The 18,353-nt window shown below is 40.8% G+C and overlaps 1 protein-coding gene across 4 annotated transcripts in view; it reads left to right on the top strand.

Moving 5' to 3' along the window:
• sema4ba (sema domain, immunoglobulin domain (Ig), transmembrane domain (TM) and short cytoplasmic domain, (semaphorin) 4Ba) overlaps positions 1–17,627 on the top strand; it is a 57,057-nt gene extending 39,430 nt beyond the window's left edge. For all 4 annotated transcript variants that reach the window (XM_084933372.1, XM_084933373.1, XM_084933374.1 and 1 more), the window contains exons 3-15: positions 4,887–5,047; positions 5,250–5,312; positions 5,739–5,837; positions 6,380–6,491; positions 6,711–6,827; positions 7,083–7,240; positions 10,546–10,727; positions 11,187–11,337; positions 12,435–12,645; positions 12,731–12,846; positions 13,254–13,411; positions 13,909–14,000; positions 14,168–17,627. In XM_084933372.1, coding sequence (XP_084789498.1) covers positions 4,887–5,047; positions 5,250–5,312; positions 5,739–5,837; positions 6,380–6,491; positions 6,711–6,827; positions 7,083–7,240; positions 10,546–10,727; positions 11,187–11,337; positions 12,435–12,645; positions 12,731–12,846; positions 13,254–13,411; positions 13,909–14,000; positions 14,168–14,940 — 2,393 coding nt within the window. In that variant the 3' untranslated portion in view covers positions 14,941–17,627. The remainder of the gene's footprint in view (positions 1–4,886; positions 5,048–5,249; positions 5,313–5,738; positions 5,838–6,379; positions 6,492–6,710; positions 6,828–7,082; positions 7,241–10,545; positions 10,728–11,186; positions 11,338–12,434; positions 12,646–12,730; positions 12,847–13,253; positions 13,412–13,908; positions 14,001–14,167) is intronic.
• The last annotated feature ends 726 nt before the right edge of the window (positions 17,628–18,353 follow it).

Below are 18,353 nucleotides of genomic sequence, written 5' to 3'. Positions count from 1 at the left end.
ATCACAATGAACACCGGTGTACCACAAGGCTGTGTGATGAGCCCTTTCCTCTACTCCCTCTTCACCCACAACTGCAGACCTGCTGATGGTTCCAACACCATCATTAAGTTTGCAGATGACACCACGGTGATTGGCCTCATCAGTGACAACGATGAGGCCGCCTACAGGGAGGAGGTGGATCGTCTGGCTGAGTGGTGCGACACAAACAACCTGCTGCTTAACACCGAGAAGACCAAGGAGCTCATCGTGGACTACAGGAGGAATGCTGACCCACATCCACCCATCCACATTAAGGGGACGGCTGTGGAGCGTGTGAGCAGCTTCAAGTTCCTGGGAGTCCACATCTCCGAGGATCTCACCTGGATGACCAACTGCTCCAAGCTGGTCAAGAAGGCTCACCAGCGCCTCTTCTTCTTGAGGACTCTGAGGAAGAACCACCTGTCCTCAGACATCCTGGTGAACTTCTATCGTTGCACCATCGAGAGCATCCTGACCAACTGTATAACAGTCTGGCACGGGAACTGCTCTGCCTCGGACCGGAAGGCGTTGCAGAGGGTCGTGAAAACTGCCCAGCGCATCGCCGGAGCACCACTTCCTGCCATAAAAGACATCTACAGAAAGCGGTGTCTGAAAAGGGCTGTGAAAATCATCAGAGACCCCAGTCACCCATCACATGGACTCTTCACCCTCCTGCCCTCTGGGAGGCGCTACAGGAGCCTCCGGACTAAGACCACCAGGTACCGGAACAGCTTCTTCCCCACAGCTGTCAGACTCCTGAACTCTGCCTCCTGACATCTGACCCACGTTAACACATGGACTGAACATACACACACCCACAATGGACAACTGTACCCTCAAACACACAATAATAACATGGACTGAACCACCACTCACAACCACTAGCACTTTATATAGATACTGTAGAAACTATCCACATATCTAATTTATCTTAACTGCACTACTGTATAGCTCTGTAAATAATCATTCTGTACATACGATAATTTTTAACCCTACAACTGTTTACAACTTGCATAGTTCCCATTTCTGTATAGCTGTATATCTCAGATTTCTGTAAAGTTATTTATTTCATATTCTGTATAGTTTTTCATATTTATATCCTGTTCATAGCCTGTACATAGCTTGTACTCACTACAGCCTGTACATACCTATAGTTATAGAATATTCACAACATACTTCATACCGTGTACATTATAACATACCATAATAGACCCATTTCTGTAATATACTTACATATCTATATTATTGCTAATATATATTGTAATATATCTATATCACTAAAGCACTTCTGGATGGATGCAAACTGCATTTCGTTGCCCTGTACCTGTGCATGTGCAATGACAATAAAGTTGAATTCTATTCTATTCTATTCTATTATCAACTGATCATTTCAGCCATAAAACTTAACTGCAAGTCATTAATAATCTGTTTTACTGGACAAATTAACTATAGCTCAGGCGGTAGACGGGATCAACTACTAATTGGAAGGTTGGCGGTTCGATCCCTGGCTGCTCCAGTCTTAGTAATACTAAGATATCAACCTCAAGTGAGCGAATGTTTGTGAATGCTAGATGGAAATCACTTATAGGGGGGAGAAAGAGCTTGTATGAATGTGTGTGCACTTCAGTACTCAAGTAGAGTAGAAAAGCTATGTAAGCTATATAAGATATGAGAGTATGAGGCAGTTTTTAACCTTTGTTACCTTTTTTTTTTTTACCTTTTATTGATATGATCCAAGTAGGCATGAAACTTGCTAGGACCGCTTCCCTTTCCAAGAAAACACTACCTACTCTATATAAGGTACTTCAGAGCAGCCTGCAAAAACCTACTGGGCAGGGTTTGACACTGAGTAGTAAAACGAACGAACAGCATTTTTGGAAAAGCAAACTGCACTCTGGCGCTCTCTCAAACATCACTATCCTTGACATGCAATTCCTCGTGTAGACGGATACAAAAAAAACTGTGAAGCATCATCTGTGCCTGTTCCTTCCATTGTTCTCTCGTCTCACGGATGCATTGTTGGTTTTGAAGCTGTCACAAAATTATCATGTCACTTCATGAGTCTGGTTTGCTGCACCTTGTGCTGAGCTCCTGCAGCAGAAAAGTGGGCACCAGATTAACATTAGCATTCATTTGGAGTTGTGTTTCCAACCGTCCTGGGACTTTATGATTAAGATTCACTCCCCTTTTACTCCGTTTTGGACTCCAATGTGAGCAAAATGTTAGCTATTTTTCCCCAGTATTGCAGTGAAATTGAAGATGTTTAAAAAAAAAACAGCTTGCTGCAAATTAAACATTAATTTTAAGACTGTCCTGCCACTTCTGTAAGCCTGAATGCACCACGTGGTCAAAAAAATGATAAAATGTACCATTTAGCAATTACCGACTCCTCAGAGAAATAAAGCATTGTCAAACAGTTGGTCGCCAATAAATGATCTTTGTTTTCCAAAAGGTATGAAGCAAAAGCTTTGTATAGCTGCAAAACCCTTCTGGATCTCTTTAATGATACTCAATTGGGAGCCTTATTGTTTCTTTTTGTCATCTGTGGTTGCTAAGTATGACAGCGGTGATTTGACTCCAGAGAGTAATTGTGTAGATATTCTCCTCTGTGAAAATCCCTCAAAGCTTTTGTTTTGGTTGAGGCTTTGGCCTTTGTCTTTCCCGCTCTGTAAATCACAGCTGAATTTGCCCACGGCTCTGTGGGGAGTAAAAAAAATGGGGGGAACAGTACCGGCATGGAGCAGCAGTCCATTTATCCTTTAATGATAGTGGGAAGGAGAGAGAATGGCCCCCGTGGGTCCATGTACAGTACATGAAGGAGAGCCTCTTGTGGTTTTACGGACAGATTTAACTACAATATGGCTCACTGTTGCCGTGGTGATGGACCGCTATTAACATGTTGTTTTCCCAAGGGAGAGGAAGTCTCTCGACCTCCTGTACCAGCACACTAAGGTGAGGTTATATTAGGTCACATATACTGCAGGGTATGTACCACATGGTGAGCCTATTGTCAGTAGAACTTAATGGCTTTATCTGGACCGGATTAGTTTAATGCGGTGAAGTGCTATAATTTTAATTATTACCACCAGCAGTAGTGGGTTTAATACAGTTTCACTCTACTGTGCATGTGATATTGTAAATTTGAACAGTGAAAAACAGTGAAAATGCATCACTGCCACAGTGGGCTGCTACTATGTGACTTAGCAGCGACTCTCAAAGCCTTTGAAACCCTACCACAATTAAATGTAAGTATATACTCCTTCATTTGGTGTTTCGATGATGGTCCGTGATGGCCCTAAATCTCCCACAGATGTATTGTCATTTTCATTCCCAGACATCCCATGACCCTTTGTGCCCCAGCAATTGTCTTTCAACTTAGAGGTGATCATTCAGAACAACTTTGTACTGATTTGTCCTTTACCTTGTCACCTGTGTACAGTGCAGATAAAGGAGCCTCATCATATCAGCTGATGTGACGAGGCGCTCTAAATGTTGTTGCTGGCTCATAGATCGGAAGTCCCCTGAATACATGAGAGTAACTTTCAAAATATTGTGATACAAATTAAAATAAGTGTGTTTTTTTTTCCTTCTTGATGAAAATATGTTAAAACTAAATAAAGGGAAAGAAAAGCAATCAAAGGGTGAAATTACAAACTGTTTGCATTACTACCTTTTTTTGTATATTTGTAAAAGTTGCATTTACAAATTTAGATTGTGTTCCCCTTACTGTTTCAGCTTTCATTTTCATTTTTTTTGTATGTGCTATTTACATTTTCTTTTTTCTGGTTTTTCTGTAAGCATTGCATTTTGATGTGGCACTTGAAAAACTATTTTCTTATTTATTTTCTGTCTAGCTTACAGAAATGTCACAACTTGGGTATATTGTGTTATTTCTTTTACTTCATTTTCTAAATCTTTAGTATTTATGCAGCTATTAGTGTCAGTACTCTTATAGTAGGTGGGTTCAAAGAGGACTCTGTTATTTCTTCTTTTCTTTTTTTTTGCAGTTCACATTTCAAGGCCTGAGATCCTGTTTCAGAACTTCAGTGACTAAGTTTCCATTAGCTCCTGGCTTCTGTTTATGCTGGCATGCCGCTGAGGCGAGTTGTTCACGTTGTGCTGGCAGTGAAGGCCTCCAAACTGCTGCAAGTCTGAGATACACATGGGCTTTTTTAAAGCAGCGATTAGAGGGAGTTAATGGTTTAACTCTTGGCTTTAGTCAGGAGTTGTTGGTGTGGTGGAAACAAAGCAATTTATTTTCCATAGTTTATTTAAAATTATTGAACTGTTGGAGAAATATGGGGAATTTTTCTGATGGGGGGCCAGTAAGATTTGGAAGCTGTAGTTTCACGTACTGTCCAAGCAGACAGAGAAACAGGCACATTCATTCAGTCATTTATTTATTTTTGCAAAAACCTTCAGGTTTAACAAACACTGTGAGGCCCACATTATAAGTTGCTGTTCATCTCATCTACTTGATATTCTCAGCTTCAAAGTCCATCTTTTTCTGGTTCTAGATGCTGAACATGTAGTCACAAGTGAGAGCTGGGTGGCTTTCTCTTGCTTTCACCCTCATTCTTCTCATTTTCACATCAGTTTTCACTGTGTGCTAACTGATGAAGTCAAAAGTGCAAAATAGCAATGATCATGCAGAGATAAATATTCTATCATTTAAGAAAATCTTTGTCATTAATATTAAGACACACAAAAAGTCTCATTCTGTGTTGTGATTGCACCTTAATTCATTCCCTGTCTTCAGCAGTTTATAATATAGTGATCCGTCCCCTCATTTTAACCTGGACAAGTTCATTTTTGAATTATTACATGTTTATTTTTATTCCTCTGTCTGTGTTTTTGTTTCTGTATAGATGCAAAGGAGAGAACTACCAGAAGTTTCTCAGTGAGCGGAGTCTCCAACTTTACCTCTCTGCTGCTCAGTAGCGAAAACGGCATGTTGTATGTTGGCGCTCGGGAGAGTCTCTTCGCTCTCAGCCTCTCTGATATCAGCGCAGACAGGCTACAAAGAAAGGTAAGAGTCAGCGTGCAAGCAGCTGTGAACTGCAATACCACATAAACTGTATTTATATGAATTCAGTTATGATATGATCCCAGAGGTGTAGTATACGTAGATGGCAATAAGTATGCTAAGCTCCCAGTAGTCCAAAGTGACTATAACACACCTCACTATATGATATCTACTGTATGCAGTTGATGCTATTTTTCTTCTGCAGCTTGCATGGAAAACCCCAGAGAGGAAGAGAGAAGAGTGCAGTTTCAAAGGCAAAGACCTGCAGGCGAGTGAACTGATGGTTTCATACACAAGTGCCTAAACTCACACGTGGCTCAAACACGACCAGTGCTAGATGGCAAACAGATCCAGGGCAGAACCCTGGACATTTCCTCTCAAGTTGAGACTTTCCATGCTACAACAATGGATGTTTTTTCCCTCCTTCCAGTCACAGTTTTCCACTTTTTTTTAAGACAGCCCCCAGTCATAGAGCCTTCAGTAAGGGTCACCACATTAGCAGGAGGAATTAGTGCTTTTACTTTACCATTTGAAAAGCTGTCGGATGGGAATGTATTCTTACTTCTTCACAAATTTCTCTAAACTGTTCTATGTTAGAGCATGAAAAGAAAAATGACTTTCTGGACAGTTTAAAAGAAAGAAGTTGGTTAAAACAATCACTCTAATAGAACTTTTCCCTGTGTTTCTAATACAGACGGATTGCTTCAACTACATCAAAATCTTACTACGCATGAACAGCACTCATCTGTACGTTTGTGGAACCTATGCCTTCAGCCCCATCTGTGCTTACATAGTAAGTGTTTAATGGAGGGGCATGCATCTGTTGCAGTGCCCACATTTGAGCACGCCTGGTTTTGGATATTAAAAAAAAAAAAAAATCTGTTCCATTTGTTTGTTTTTGGAAAAGCTGATTACCCCTGGTGCAAGATTTTATATGTGATTTATTTATTTGATTCTAGAGGAAGAGATGCATTCTGCTTCCTGCCTCTCAACTCACTTAGCAGTCTGGCTCAGGCTCTGCCCGGCCAGATACCATATAAGTGCATTATTTTATTATCTCCTGTGCCTTATGGGAAATGGATCAAAAATATTTAATGCACGTAATCGAATAATGTAAGAATCAATGTCGTTTTCAATCCTTTTCTACAAATCTTTTAAGGCCTTTTAGAGCAATCCATAACAAACAAACATGTGACCTTTGCTGCAGTTTCTGGCAAACACAGACTGACCTCCTTTCCGTTGTGAGACTTGAGTCTGCGGTCACTGTCAGAGCAGGTTACAGCTCTACTTCAAACTCAGCGTGTGACATGTGATGTGTGTGTGTGTTTCCTCCAGAACACTACAGACTTCTCCCTTGTCAAGAGCGATACTGGTGAGATTGTTACAGAGGATGGACGGAGCCGCTGCCCATTCAACCCTGAATACAAGTCCACTGCCATCATGGCTGGTAGGTCTCACGATGGCTTTCAGCCGCTGATAAAAATCAGGCTCGCTTAAATGTTTTGGATTTATAGAAGCCACTGTGGGAATCAGTAAAGTACTTTGGTAAATCCTATAAAGACAAACTGTGGCATAACCTCTGGATTTCATTACCGCGTGTGACGCAGAAGCCCATTCCCTTGTGATAAGTACTCTTATTACGATGGTCTTCTTCACCCTGTTGCAGATGGAGAGCTGTATACTGGCACAGTCAGTAATTTCCAAGGAAATGAACCCATCATTTACAAGAGTCTAAGCCAAGGAACAGCTCTAAAAACAGAAAACTCACTTAACTGGCTTCAAGGTACAGTATAATAGCTGGAAGGCAATGTTTTTTTTTTTTGTTGTGTCTTATTTGAGATAAATGACATTGTCAAAGTGCTTGCACCAAATCTACTGAATGGGAAGTTTACAGTGTGGCATCACTTGAAATGATGAATATGAAAAAGTGTGTACCTGCAGTCTGTCAGTCCCTGTTGAAATTGGACTGCGTTTGCCATGGGAATAGGGATGTCTGTCCCTAGATCCCATTGTGACAGTATTGTTGGTTTCCTTTCAGATCCAGCCTTTGTTGGCTCTGCCTACATACAGGAGAGCCTTCCCAAGGGCAACCCGGTGGGCGATGATGATAAGATTTACTTCTTCTTCAGTGAAGCGGGGAAGGAATTTGATTTCTTTGACAACACCATTGTGTCACGCATTGCTCGTGTGTGTAAGGTGAGCGACGCTCCAAGGCAGATAGTCCAGCTAAAGCAGCTTTCTTACCCTTGGGTAATGTGTACTCCCTGCTGTCTCTATAGAATTCTATTAAAGCAGGAGTTTGCTTGTTTGTTTGTGCTCAGTACCTATACAGGAATGTACAGTATGTAGTCTACTGAAAGCTGCTTATAGCTCAGAGTCCTTCTGGGCAGTGACGCACGAGCTGTTGTTACAGAAAAACATTTTTCTTGCACGTTCGCCTCAGTTTGATTCCTTTCCATCCAAATCCACTCTCTCTGCTCTTATCGTGTTTCACCAAATATTTGCGTTCAGACAGGATTCAGTATCCAACTACAAATCACTTAGGATTACTGAAGCGTGGGATCTGTGTGCAGAAATGCTTTGACACCTTCTGCGGACCTCACACAGCATTTGTTCATTTTTAAGCATTTCTATATAAGTATTTATGCAATGAGAAGTCAGTCCTCCAGATCAAACTGCTGTTTGGCTCTCCTAAAACAATCACACTCACCACTGTGTGAAGAGGGTGAAAAATAGTGATGAGAGTTTGAGATGGAAGGAAGGGGGGTCCATCCATTCATTCATCCACCTTTTTTTTCTCCATACATCCATTTAAAGGACAAATATTCCAATATAAATATTGACTCAGGAGCAACTAGTAAAACTAGATTAAAAAAACCTATTTTAATTAAGTAAAAGAATAAGAAGCAGGAAGTTTTAGTATTTGTTAGTATTTGTTAGTTTTATACTAACATTTTATCAAAGCTTTCCTGATGAGGCATTGATGAATGTCAACAAGACTGTGAGTGAAATCCTTTCAAAATGATTCATAGAGTAATAATTAAAAAGACTAAAGCTGACCAGTCGCGGCAGATGGACCCCCTCCCTGAGCCTGGTTCTGCCGGAGGTTTCTTCCTGTTAAAAGGGAGTTTTTCCTTCCCTCTGTCACCAAAGTGCTTGATCATAGGGGGTAATATGATTGTTGTCTTTTTCTCTGTATGTATTATTGTAAGGTCTACCTTACAATATAAAGCACCTTGAGGCAACTGTTATTGTGATTTGGTGCTAAATAAATAAAACTGAATTGAACTAAATTGAATTGAAAGTTAAACCATTAAAAACTAAACTAAATATTTTTAAATAATAAAACTGAACTAAAACAAGCAAACCCACTCTGGAAACTAACTGAACCCAAACTAAATGTCAAAACAAAATAAAAATAAAAGCTAATTAGAGAAAAATCAAAACTATTATAACTCTGCTCAAGTGGCATTTTGATGATAATTTTCTCACGTACGTTTAAAATATGTAACACGGAACAGATTACCCAGAAGGAAATTGGCAATGATGTTTAAGGTTTTTAGCTTCTTAAGCAGTGCTGAAGGAAAAATAAAGCATAACAAAGCTTTAAAATGAGGCAAACGGTCAGTCTCGGTAAAACTTTACAGCGACGCCAGTTCAAGTAAACTATTCACGTCCAGTTTTAGTCTTCCAAAATGTGCTTCACTAACTGTGTCGGCGGCCGTCTCTATACTTGCTGTATATCCAGGTGTTTACTATTACTTTAGTTCCACTTCATCGAGGCTAACTATGGAATGATAAACAATGTTTTGGTTGAAACAAACACAACAAAGCATGTTCTCATTTGCAGGATTGTTCCGTTTCCCAGAAAGAAGCCATTACCGCCCGCCATGTTCATGGCTTTTTGAACAGCCTTTTGAACAAGGGGTGCTTTTACAAGGGATTAATGAATGGGATGCATTTGCTTCAATTATTCAGAAGTCAGTTTAAGCCCAGAGTGGCACTGAATTATAAAACTCGGTTCAGCCCAAAGGACCAGGGAATATATATGTTGCTCATTATCTGCCTGGGTTACAACAAGTAATTGCTTCAGAAGCTCAGTCTTGGTCATGTGTCATTTCCCTTTCCATCCCGTGCTGCCACTTCCTCTGATTAATGTTATGCTAAGGTGGACTCAATTGAAGCTTCATGTTAAAGACGTTTTATATGGTTTAGGTCATTTAGCATTTCTCTTGGTCCTCTGGAGAGCTGCAAAACTGATTACAACGGCGAACTTCGAGCTTGTTAGATCTATGATAAACAGATTGTCTCTTTACAAAACTAAATTAAGCTCTTTAATTTAGCTCTTGATGTGCAATCACCTTCCTGAGACCTGTAACACCTCATCAAACAGTTATATATACATATCACATACTGTAAATGTCATTCACACTGAAGCGCCAAGATGTATTTACTCTCCAGTTTGCATTGATATTCTATCATACAAATCTTTGCATCCTAATTAGTCTGCATGTCAAAGAGGTCCCACATCCCTCATAGCAATTTGAAGGCTCGTGCCAAAGGCGGTGAATCACAGCAGCAGTATCAGTCAAGGAGGATTGTCAGAGAGCAGTGCTTCTTCTTTTTCATTTAAAAGCATTTGCCCTCCTCTAAGCCCCAAGTGTTTTTTTTTATCTATGCCAGTTGTGATGATGTATATTGTTTTCATGACCTAGAAGTCTTCTGCCTCGGGGTTGTAACTATGTTGCAGGCACAATTGATTTAGCTCATTGTGGTTTTACGAGGAGGTTAATGTTTTTCAGTTACGTCAATTTGAACAAATTCACCTTTGGACAGGGCGCTCTCTGTTTTTGTTTTTGTCACAAAGAAGGAAAACAAAGACAGCAGAATGTATTTCCTTACACATTATAACATACAGTGTCTAAGGCAGGGATGTTAAGTGTAAAGAAGTTTAACTACACTAAATACACATTTAATCTCTGTGGTATCTTAATCTAATAAAAAAGCAGTGTAATTTCAACAACACATCTTAGTTTTTCTACATGTTAGAAGTAAAGTGTATTAGCACAAGTATTTGGGCTTAAATTCACAAAGAATGTCCCTTTCATTTAATTGTTTATCGGTTACTTAATTACTTTAATGTAGTATAAATGGCCATAGGGGAGGTCTTTATCACCAGGAAACGCTGTAAAACTTAAATACAGTTAAAAGTCCAATCCCTGTTTCCCCTCAATTTTCCAAACTCATGCAATGGGCCCCCAGGCCTAATGTTTGACACCCCTGATCAAAGGCATGTTATAGTATGTTTTTGCAGTGTACCATGTGGTGCATATCATCGTTTCAGAATATGCACCGCAGATCTGTCAGATCCCATCAAATCACACTTGTGTGTCAAACTGTGTGAGGATATTGTCTATACTGACCTCAGGTGTCAGATCTCATACTGCAGCGCTTCGTGCTGGAAAAAAGCCCCCTCCTAACCAACAGTTATTGTGTTGCAGGGTGACGTTGGAGGTGAAAGGGTGCTGCAGAAGAAATGGACGACGTTCCTGAAGGCTCAGCTCTTGTGTTCTCTGCCCGATGACGGCTTTCCCTTCAACATAATCCAAGACATGTTTGTGCTCACACCCAGTCCCGAGGACTGGAAGAACACAGTGTTTTATGGAGTCTTCACCTCTCAGTGGTGAGAGCTTTTAAATCTTTTGATTAAGATAACAATGAAATAAATGTACAGACACCTTTAAGGTAATTATTTCACACACATGAGGGATTATAAAACGAAAAACAGTGGCATACCTGATTGTGTTTGTGAAGGCTGTGGAGATTTAAACCATTACGAACACCAGGAAGATCAAGACAAGCATCTTGATCTTACTCGTAACATTTAGATTACTAATTAAATATGTATTTAATCGTGTTTTTCAATGATCTGTGATAGATGAGAATTGTTATTTAAAGATAAAATGTATGTATAAAATTTACTGTCAAGCAAAGAAGAGTGTAACAGGACTTAACTACCAGTTTTCCATCTGTTTTGGTGGATTTTCACTGTATTATCTCTATGTTTACGTACAGCTTTTTTCAGGGCTTTACAAGTTTGAAAGATTGTAATCGTCTGTCAATTGTTTATGTCCTATAAAAGGTACAAAGGTGCATCAGGAAGCTCTGCAGTGTGCTCCTTCACTATGGACCAGGTAGAAAAGGCGTTCAACGGGCGATACCGTGAGGTTAACCGCGAAACCCAGCAGTGGTATACTTACAACCATCCGGTGCCAGAGCCTCGGCCTGGAGCGGTGAGTTCTTTCCTGCTGCCCTCTGCTGGAAAACCCAGTAGACACATCCTGCACATGTCACTACTCTGCACTGTGTCTCTTCAGCTGCATGAGGTCTCTAGGGCTACGTTCACACTGCAGGTCTTAGTGCAAAATTCAGATTTTTTGATCAAATCCGATTTTTTTGTCTGCTCGTTCACACTACAAATAAAATGCGACAGCAAACGCGCTCTAGTGTGAACGCTCAAAGCGGCCCGCATGCGCAAAAGAAGATGTCACACACAACGCGCTCTGTTTAGACCCAGAGCAAACAATATTGTTTGACTGATGGCCCTTAATATAAAGACTTTGGACTTCACGTTTCCCAATTTTTGCTTTAAGTTATTTTGTTATTTACATAATAATGTAGATAACCTAATAATTATCCTTATTGCTGTTTTAGAGAGGAGCGGTGCTTCAAAGGATAGTTGCAGATTTCTGTCAGAATCTGCAGATTATGCAGTACAAATAAAATGTTAACGTTTCTCCAACGTTGTCTTCCCAGCAGTTTCACCGGATGGCCAGGAAGCGTTCGCGATGTCTTATCGGGCGCTTCTCCGGTGCTGATAATTGGCGTCTGTCTTGTGTCAGTGACGTAAAAGATGGATTTAATGCAACTTGACCGTTCAAACAGCAGTCGCTTTCTGAAACATCGGATATGTATCGGATTCAGTACCACATACGAAAGTGACCCAGATCGGATTTGAAAATATCGGATTTGTGCCATTCACACTGTCATACCAAGATCGGATATGGGTCGCATAGGGTCAAAAAAAAAATCGGATTTGATGCGCTTTCGCCTGCAGTGTGAACGTAGCCTAGGTTGTTCCCATTTGTGACTGCTGATAGAGGCTTGATCAGATATCTTTTAGACAGGCATCACTCGTCTCCAGGTCCTAAACATGATTATTATCAAACGACTGTAGGTTTAATTTCCTGACTTATCAAACTCAAATCACTGAAATGACCTGGTAATAAAATAAACACACAAAGAAGTGCTGTACAGCCGCTGTAGGTTTCATTATCCAGTGAACGTATGGGGAAAGCATGTAAAGCAGTATGTTTGTTGTGTTTTCCAGTGCATCACAAACGCTGCCAGAAAACAGGGCATCTCCTCCTCGTTGCTCATGCCAGACAAGGTGCTGAATTTTGTCAAAGACCACTTCCTGATGGACAGCGTGATCCGCAGCCAGCCTCTGCTACTCAAGCGCAATGTCCGTTACACGCAGATCGCCGTCCATCGTGTTCAAGCAGCTAAAAAGGTGTATAACGTGCTCTTCATTGGCACAGGTAAACAGCTCACCGCTCACCACTCACAAACACTCTTCACCTGCACCGTTGTTTTATCTGACTTCACTTAAACTCTCTTCTCCAGATGATGGGAGACTTCATAAAGCCATTAACGTCAACAAGAAGATGCACATTATTGAAGAGATGGTGCTCTTCCGTGACTCTCAGCCGGTGCAGCACATTGAGCTGGACACTGAAAAGGTACACGTGGTGTTCGGAAAGAAAACGGTCCGATTTAATTCACAGCACTTTCTCATGGTTTAAACTAATGAGCTCAATAAATTCATTTATTGGCAGTTTAGAGACTCCATGAGCCATTAAGAGTCGCAGCCTGCAGCGTACCCCGTGTTCAGTGAGCTAATTGCGTGCAACTTTCTCTCAGGGGATCTGCAGCTGGGGTTTTAACAGCTGGATTTGTGACACTTCCTGAATCCTGGCATGTGCTTCCGTAGATCAGGGCAAAGGAATTCCTTTTAAAATGGATGAAAGAAGTCTATCACATTTAGATCAGGGTCACAAAGAGAGGACTCTGGATGAAAATAGTAACCCAGTATCAGTATTTGGGGCACCTCCTGACTGTCCCCTTCTTTGTAATCTGTCATCCACAGGGTCAGCTCTATGTTTCTTCTTTCTCTGAACTGGTGGAGGTCTCAGTAGCTAACTGCACTAATTATCAGAGCTGTGGGGAGTGCATCCTCTCCAGGGATCCTTACTGTGCCTGGAATGGGAAGCAATGTGTAGATGTCAGACATGCTACACCAAACAAGTACGTATCCCGCTGCACAATATTTATTTTAGCAGCCAAGGCTTTCTGTGATCATAAACTGTACATAAAAGGTTGAAGTCCTGTTTGAAGCCTCAAATTTGGCAATTTCATCGTCACCATCTTGATGAACCAGGCATGAGGGATGCTCTACCCCGAATAATCATGTATTTTACTCTAAACAGGAAAACAATTTACCAAACAAGCATCATGTTGTATTAAATAAGACTGGAAACTAGCAATTAAGACTATAAACCCACTAGGAAACTGTTTAATCCGCTTTACAATCTTCTGTTTGCGCCCAGATTTGCCCCCTGCTGGACATGAGAAAGAACACGGGTTTAAAGATCTTTCACACTGGATTCACTTTTCAGGCCCAGGGGCTCTGTTCTTCTTTTATATTCAGTCTATGCCTGTGATATGCAAATATTAGATGAGAGAGTGCATTTTAAAAAAAAAAGATTATGATTATTATTTATGATTAATTGTATGTGTTTCAGTGCCTGGCGGCAGGATGTAGATGAAGCAGACACATCAGCTATTTGCAATAAGACTGTGGCAAGTCCACGGTTTGCCAGACCTCCACCTACACGTATGTGGCCTCCTCTTCTCTAAGATTTACAGAGCACTCTCCATTTCCGTGCTATGCCTCTCAAAATGAGAGTTGATTAAAAAAACCATTATTATTCTGTATCAGCAGAGTGGTACAGCCTTTTTTTCACGCCATACCTGACTCATCTGCGCTTTGACTTTCCGCAGGGATGTCGTCATGCCAGGTGATCATTATCCCAGCCAACACATTCAAAGTACTGCCCTGCAAGCTGCGCTCTAATTTGGCTGAAAGGAAGTGGGAGTTCGGTGAGAGCGCAGGTCATTTCCACTACCCCAGCCCAGAGGGGGGACTGGTGGTGGTAGCTCAAGCGGACAAGCAGGAAACATACGAGTGCTGGTCAGTGGAGGAGGGCTTCAGACAGCTGCTGGCAAACTACTGTGTGAGAGGCGAAGCCAAGGATGAGAGCACCACCTTGACAGGCCGTTCACGTACGCCGCAGATCTCACAGGAGGAAATCATCATCCTGCCAGGGGAGGCCCGCTCGCCGCAGATCAACACAAAGACCTACTGGAACGAGCTGATCGTTGTATGCGCCCTCCTGGTGTTTTCCCTGGTAGTCTTCTCCCTTTTTGTGGTTTACAGGAACCGTGACCACATGAAGTCCATGCTGAAGGAGGGAGAGTGCCCGAACATGCAGCAGAAGAAGCCCAGAATAGTGGGGAAACCCGCTGAAAACTTGCCGCTCAACGGCAACACAGTCACAACCTCAGCTTCGGATCACAAGGGGTACCAGACCCTTAATGACAACTACATCTGCAGCACTCCACCGCACGAGTGCTCGTCACCTGATAACAGCAAGAGCTTCTCTGAATCGGAGAAGAGGCCTCTGAACTTAAGAGAGAGCCACGTGGAGATTTCACCCACGTGCCCCCGGCCTCGAGTCAGGCTGGGCTCCGAGATTAAAGACTCTATAGTGTGAGGCAGGCTTCGTGTTATATGGAGTGACTGCTTTTGAACTCAAAGGAAAGAGTGCACTTGTTGAGAAAGACAAAAACATAAGAGGGAAAAATCAGCACTCTCGTGGAGAGACTTTACATTACACAGATTTTGCACTCTCTCTCTCTCTCGCTCCTTTTTCTTTCTTTTTTAAATCTGTCGATGTGGTCCATGTGCATTTTATTTCGTTTTCCTCTCACCCTCTTATTCAAGTGCATTTGAAGCACACTGAAGAAGCTCCGGCTCGCCTTCAGACTTTCACGTACGGCTCACGGGAATGTAACGAGCATTGAGATGGCATCGTGACCACGATTTAGCGAACAGATTTCAGAGAGTTGCCTTTCACAGTCCGTCCATATGACATGCCGGTAATACTCTGAAAGGCAGAGTGATGCTCGAACACGACGCCTGACGCAGTGTTTGCTGATTTATTTTCATTCTGCGAGAGTTTAGCCTTCACTGAGGTTGTGCACTATGTACTGTACTGTAGCAAGGTAAAGCAGAATCCACACGAACAAGTCAAAGACAGGCAAGATATACATACATATATATTAAAAAAGTCCTGTAATGTTTCTTACAGGATAGCCTGTGTACATTCACACAAGTACACTCATTATTTTAGAGTTAATTCAAACACAGCAAGAACAAAGAAATCTGAAAAGATGAAAGCAGAAATGCAGAAACTGTTACCACCTCAATCACTGCACTCCAAGAAAAGAGAGAAATGTGCTTTTTAAGTATTGCCATCTTTACTAGGTATAAATATTTGTCTGATGACGACTGACTTTAAGTTGTTAGATTTTTCTTGGTTTTCTTTCACCAAATATGATAAAAGGGAAGGGAGGGGGACTCATTCCAGGTATTATCACGCTATTCTTCATGAGATAGGCAGTCTATGCAAAGCAAATAATGTGAAGTGGGGTAAACACCGAGAAACACCTCACCTTGAGACTGAGTAAGCACAAAGGTGTTGGCACTGTTAATTACTTTAGATACAGTGGCACTACAAACACACACCCACGCAAAGAGACGCACACTCATTACACCGCAGTCGCAAGTATGCAAGAGATTTTAGCCATTTTGGTGCGTTTTCTGGAGAAAGATGATGCAGCCCTGAAAGGCTGGCGTGACAAAAACAGACGATAAAAGACGAGCGTCCGGAACGGTAATGTTAAATCTGCGGCAGGTCATTTATTGCAGCATGATGAAAGGTTATCAATATTTATTATCATCGTTATTAATATTATTATTATGTGGCCAAATGGTTATTTTATGGAGACATTTTTTCACAGCTGTTCTGTCACTGAATCATACTGAATCTAAAACAAACACCTAAAAATAATGTGATTTCAATAACACACCTATAGACTGCCACCTTTGACATAAATATATACTGAAGAGTGTTGATGAGGAAAACAGCCTCTTAGGTGGTTGTAAAGGCAACCATTAAGGCAATAACTCTCATTGTCATTCAGTAATAAACAGGGGAATTGTTCATTTTACTGATTTTTCTCGCTTTAATATAACTAAATCAGATGATTGCGTAACTTGAAAGCATTTCTCATGTCATCCAATATTTTTTATTCTTACTTGAGTATGGCTCTAGTATTGTGATCCAGCCAGCAAAATCAATACTTCACAACAACAACAACAGAAAAAATGCGTACCTGAAGGGAAGGCATATACATCGTGACTCAGAAAGCACAGGATTTGCACATCATGTTAAGAGCCTTAGTACACTGCAGGTTATGGATTTGGTTACAAATCTGCCTTGGGGGGAGGGGTGGGAATGGAGAATGCCTTCTGAAACAATAATCAAGAGATGTGCCTCTTGGGGATAATAAACTAACCAGGTAGTAGTGCTCTGGAGTCAAACGCTACGCTGTAGGTGTGACAGGACTGGCCATACTTAAAAAAAAAACGTCAAAACCGTGAATACGTGTAATTTAATTGTGTCAATGTTGTACAATACGTGCTCATGAGAGGTGTTGTTTTATTTTACATTTTTGTTAGGGTGGCTTCAAGCGCAGTCAGGGATTCTATTTTATTCTTAAACTGTAGTGCATAAATAACCACTGGCTGATTTTTCTTTTCTTTTTTTTTTAAATATTAAAAAAATATAAGCATTAGTATTATATTACATTTCCTATAAATGGCACTGCAAAACTGAATTTCAAAGACTAGTCAGCTGTATTCACTCATGCAATATGAAAGACTCATGCTTTGACTGTTATTAAAAACAACAAGTGGCAGCTTTTGGTGAAGCGGCTGTCATCAGAACAATATTAAATTTGCAAAGCGCAGAATAAATACAGCGTGGCAGTGATTTAGTCGAATATGTGCAGGTACTGAATATGTTTTTCTGTATTTGAATACAAGCCTACACTATTAATGCCACAGTGAAAGTATCGTCGTCTGCTCTCACTTATTGAACCACTATAGTCGGGCCTTCTTCTATTGGTGACAGTACAAGTTGCTCAGACTCTTGTCAACATGTATTGTAAGTAAACAAGTTTTTATGTAAAGTTGTTTTGTAAATTCAGCTGCCAATGTAAAAAAATATTGTGAATTGTATTTTTTTGTATCATACATCACTACTGTTTTCTTTCTTTTTGTATTGTATATAAAAAGCACTTTATTTTAATTTTTCAAATAAAGATAAAATGGAGATTTTTGTTATTTGAAAGGCTCATGATTTCAGTAGGTTAACCATTTCCTTTCAGAGAATGGTGCAGGTTTTTGCAAGAGCGTTGTAGTGGGAGACCTCAAATCGGGGTTTTAATGGGTCCATATGCAAGAAATTTTATTTTTTAGCATCTGACATTTGATGCAAATACCAATTTGTATCATTTTCTGGTAGAAATGTGTTTATTTAACCTCAAGCTGGTTAAAATTGAGCTTTCCTTTCCCACTGTTCCCAAGTGCTTGCTCATTAAGGGCTCATTTGATTATTGGGATTGTCCCTGTGTTATTGTAAGGTCTTTTACCTTACAATATAAAGCGCGTTGAAGTGACTGTGAATCATGGCCCTAGGTCCGATTTAAATCGCCCTTCGCTCCTACCTTAAAATGTATTATTTATGGACTGCCGCCATAAACAGAATAAACTGTAATTTCTCTTTTTACCGCATGGCGGCAGCACCATCTGATATATGTTGCAACTAATAACTACATAAATGCTTTATACACGCACACAATAGTAAGTGCCGTTCAAAATTAACCGGAGATACTGATATTCAGCAGCTTTACCAAGTTTCAGGTATTCCAGCTTGAGTTGGTACTAGGGCAACCAGGGAAACATCCCCCACACCATTATACCCCCATCAGCCTGAACCACTAATTATCAAGGAGGATGGATTCATGCTTTCACGTTGTTTACCCGAAATTCTGACTACAC

The sequence above is a fragment of the Perissodus microlepis genome, chromosome 7, assembly GCF_051167445.1.
Source record: "Perissodus microlepis isolate ML-2025 ecotype Zambia chromosome 7, ASM5116744v1, whole genome shotgun sequence".
NCBI lineage: Eukaryota > Metazoa > Chordata > Actinopteri > Cichliformes > Cichlidae > Perissodus > Perissodus microlepis.
The sequence above is the reverse complement of the archived record's forward strand: the minus strand, read 5'-3'. Positions and strand labels throughout refer to the sequence as shown.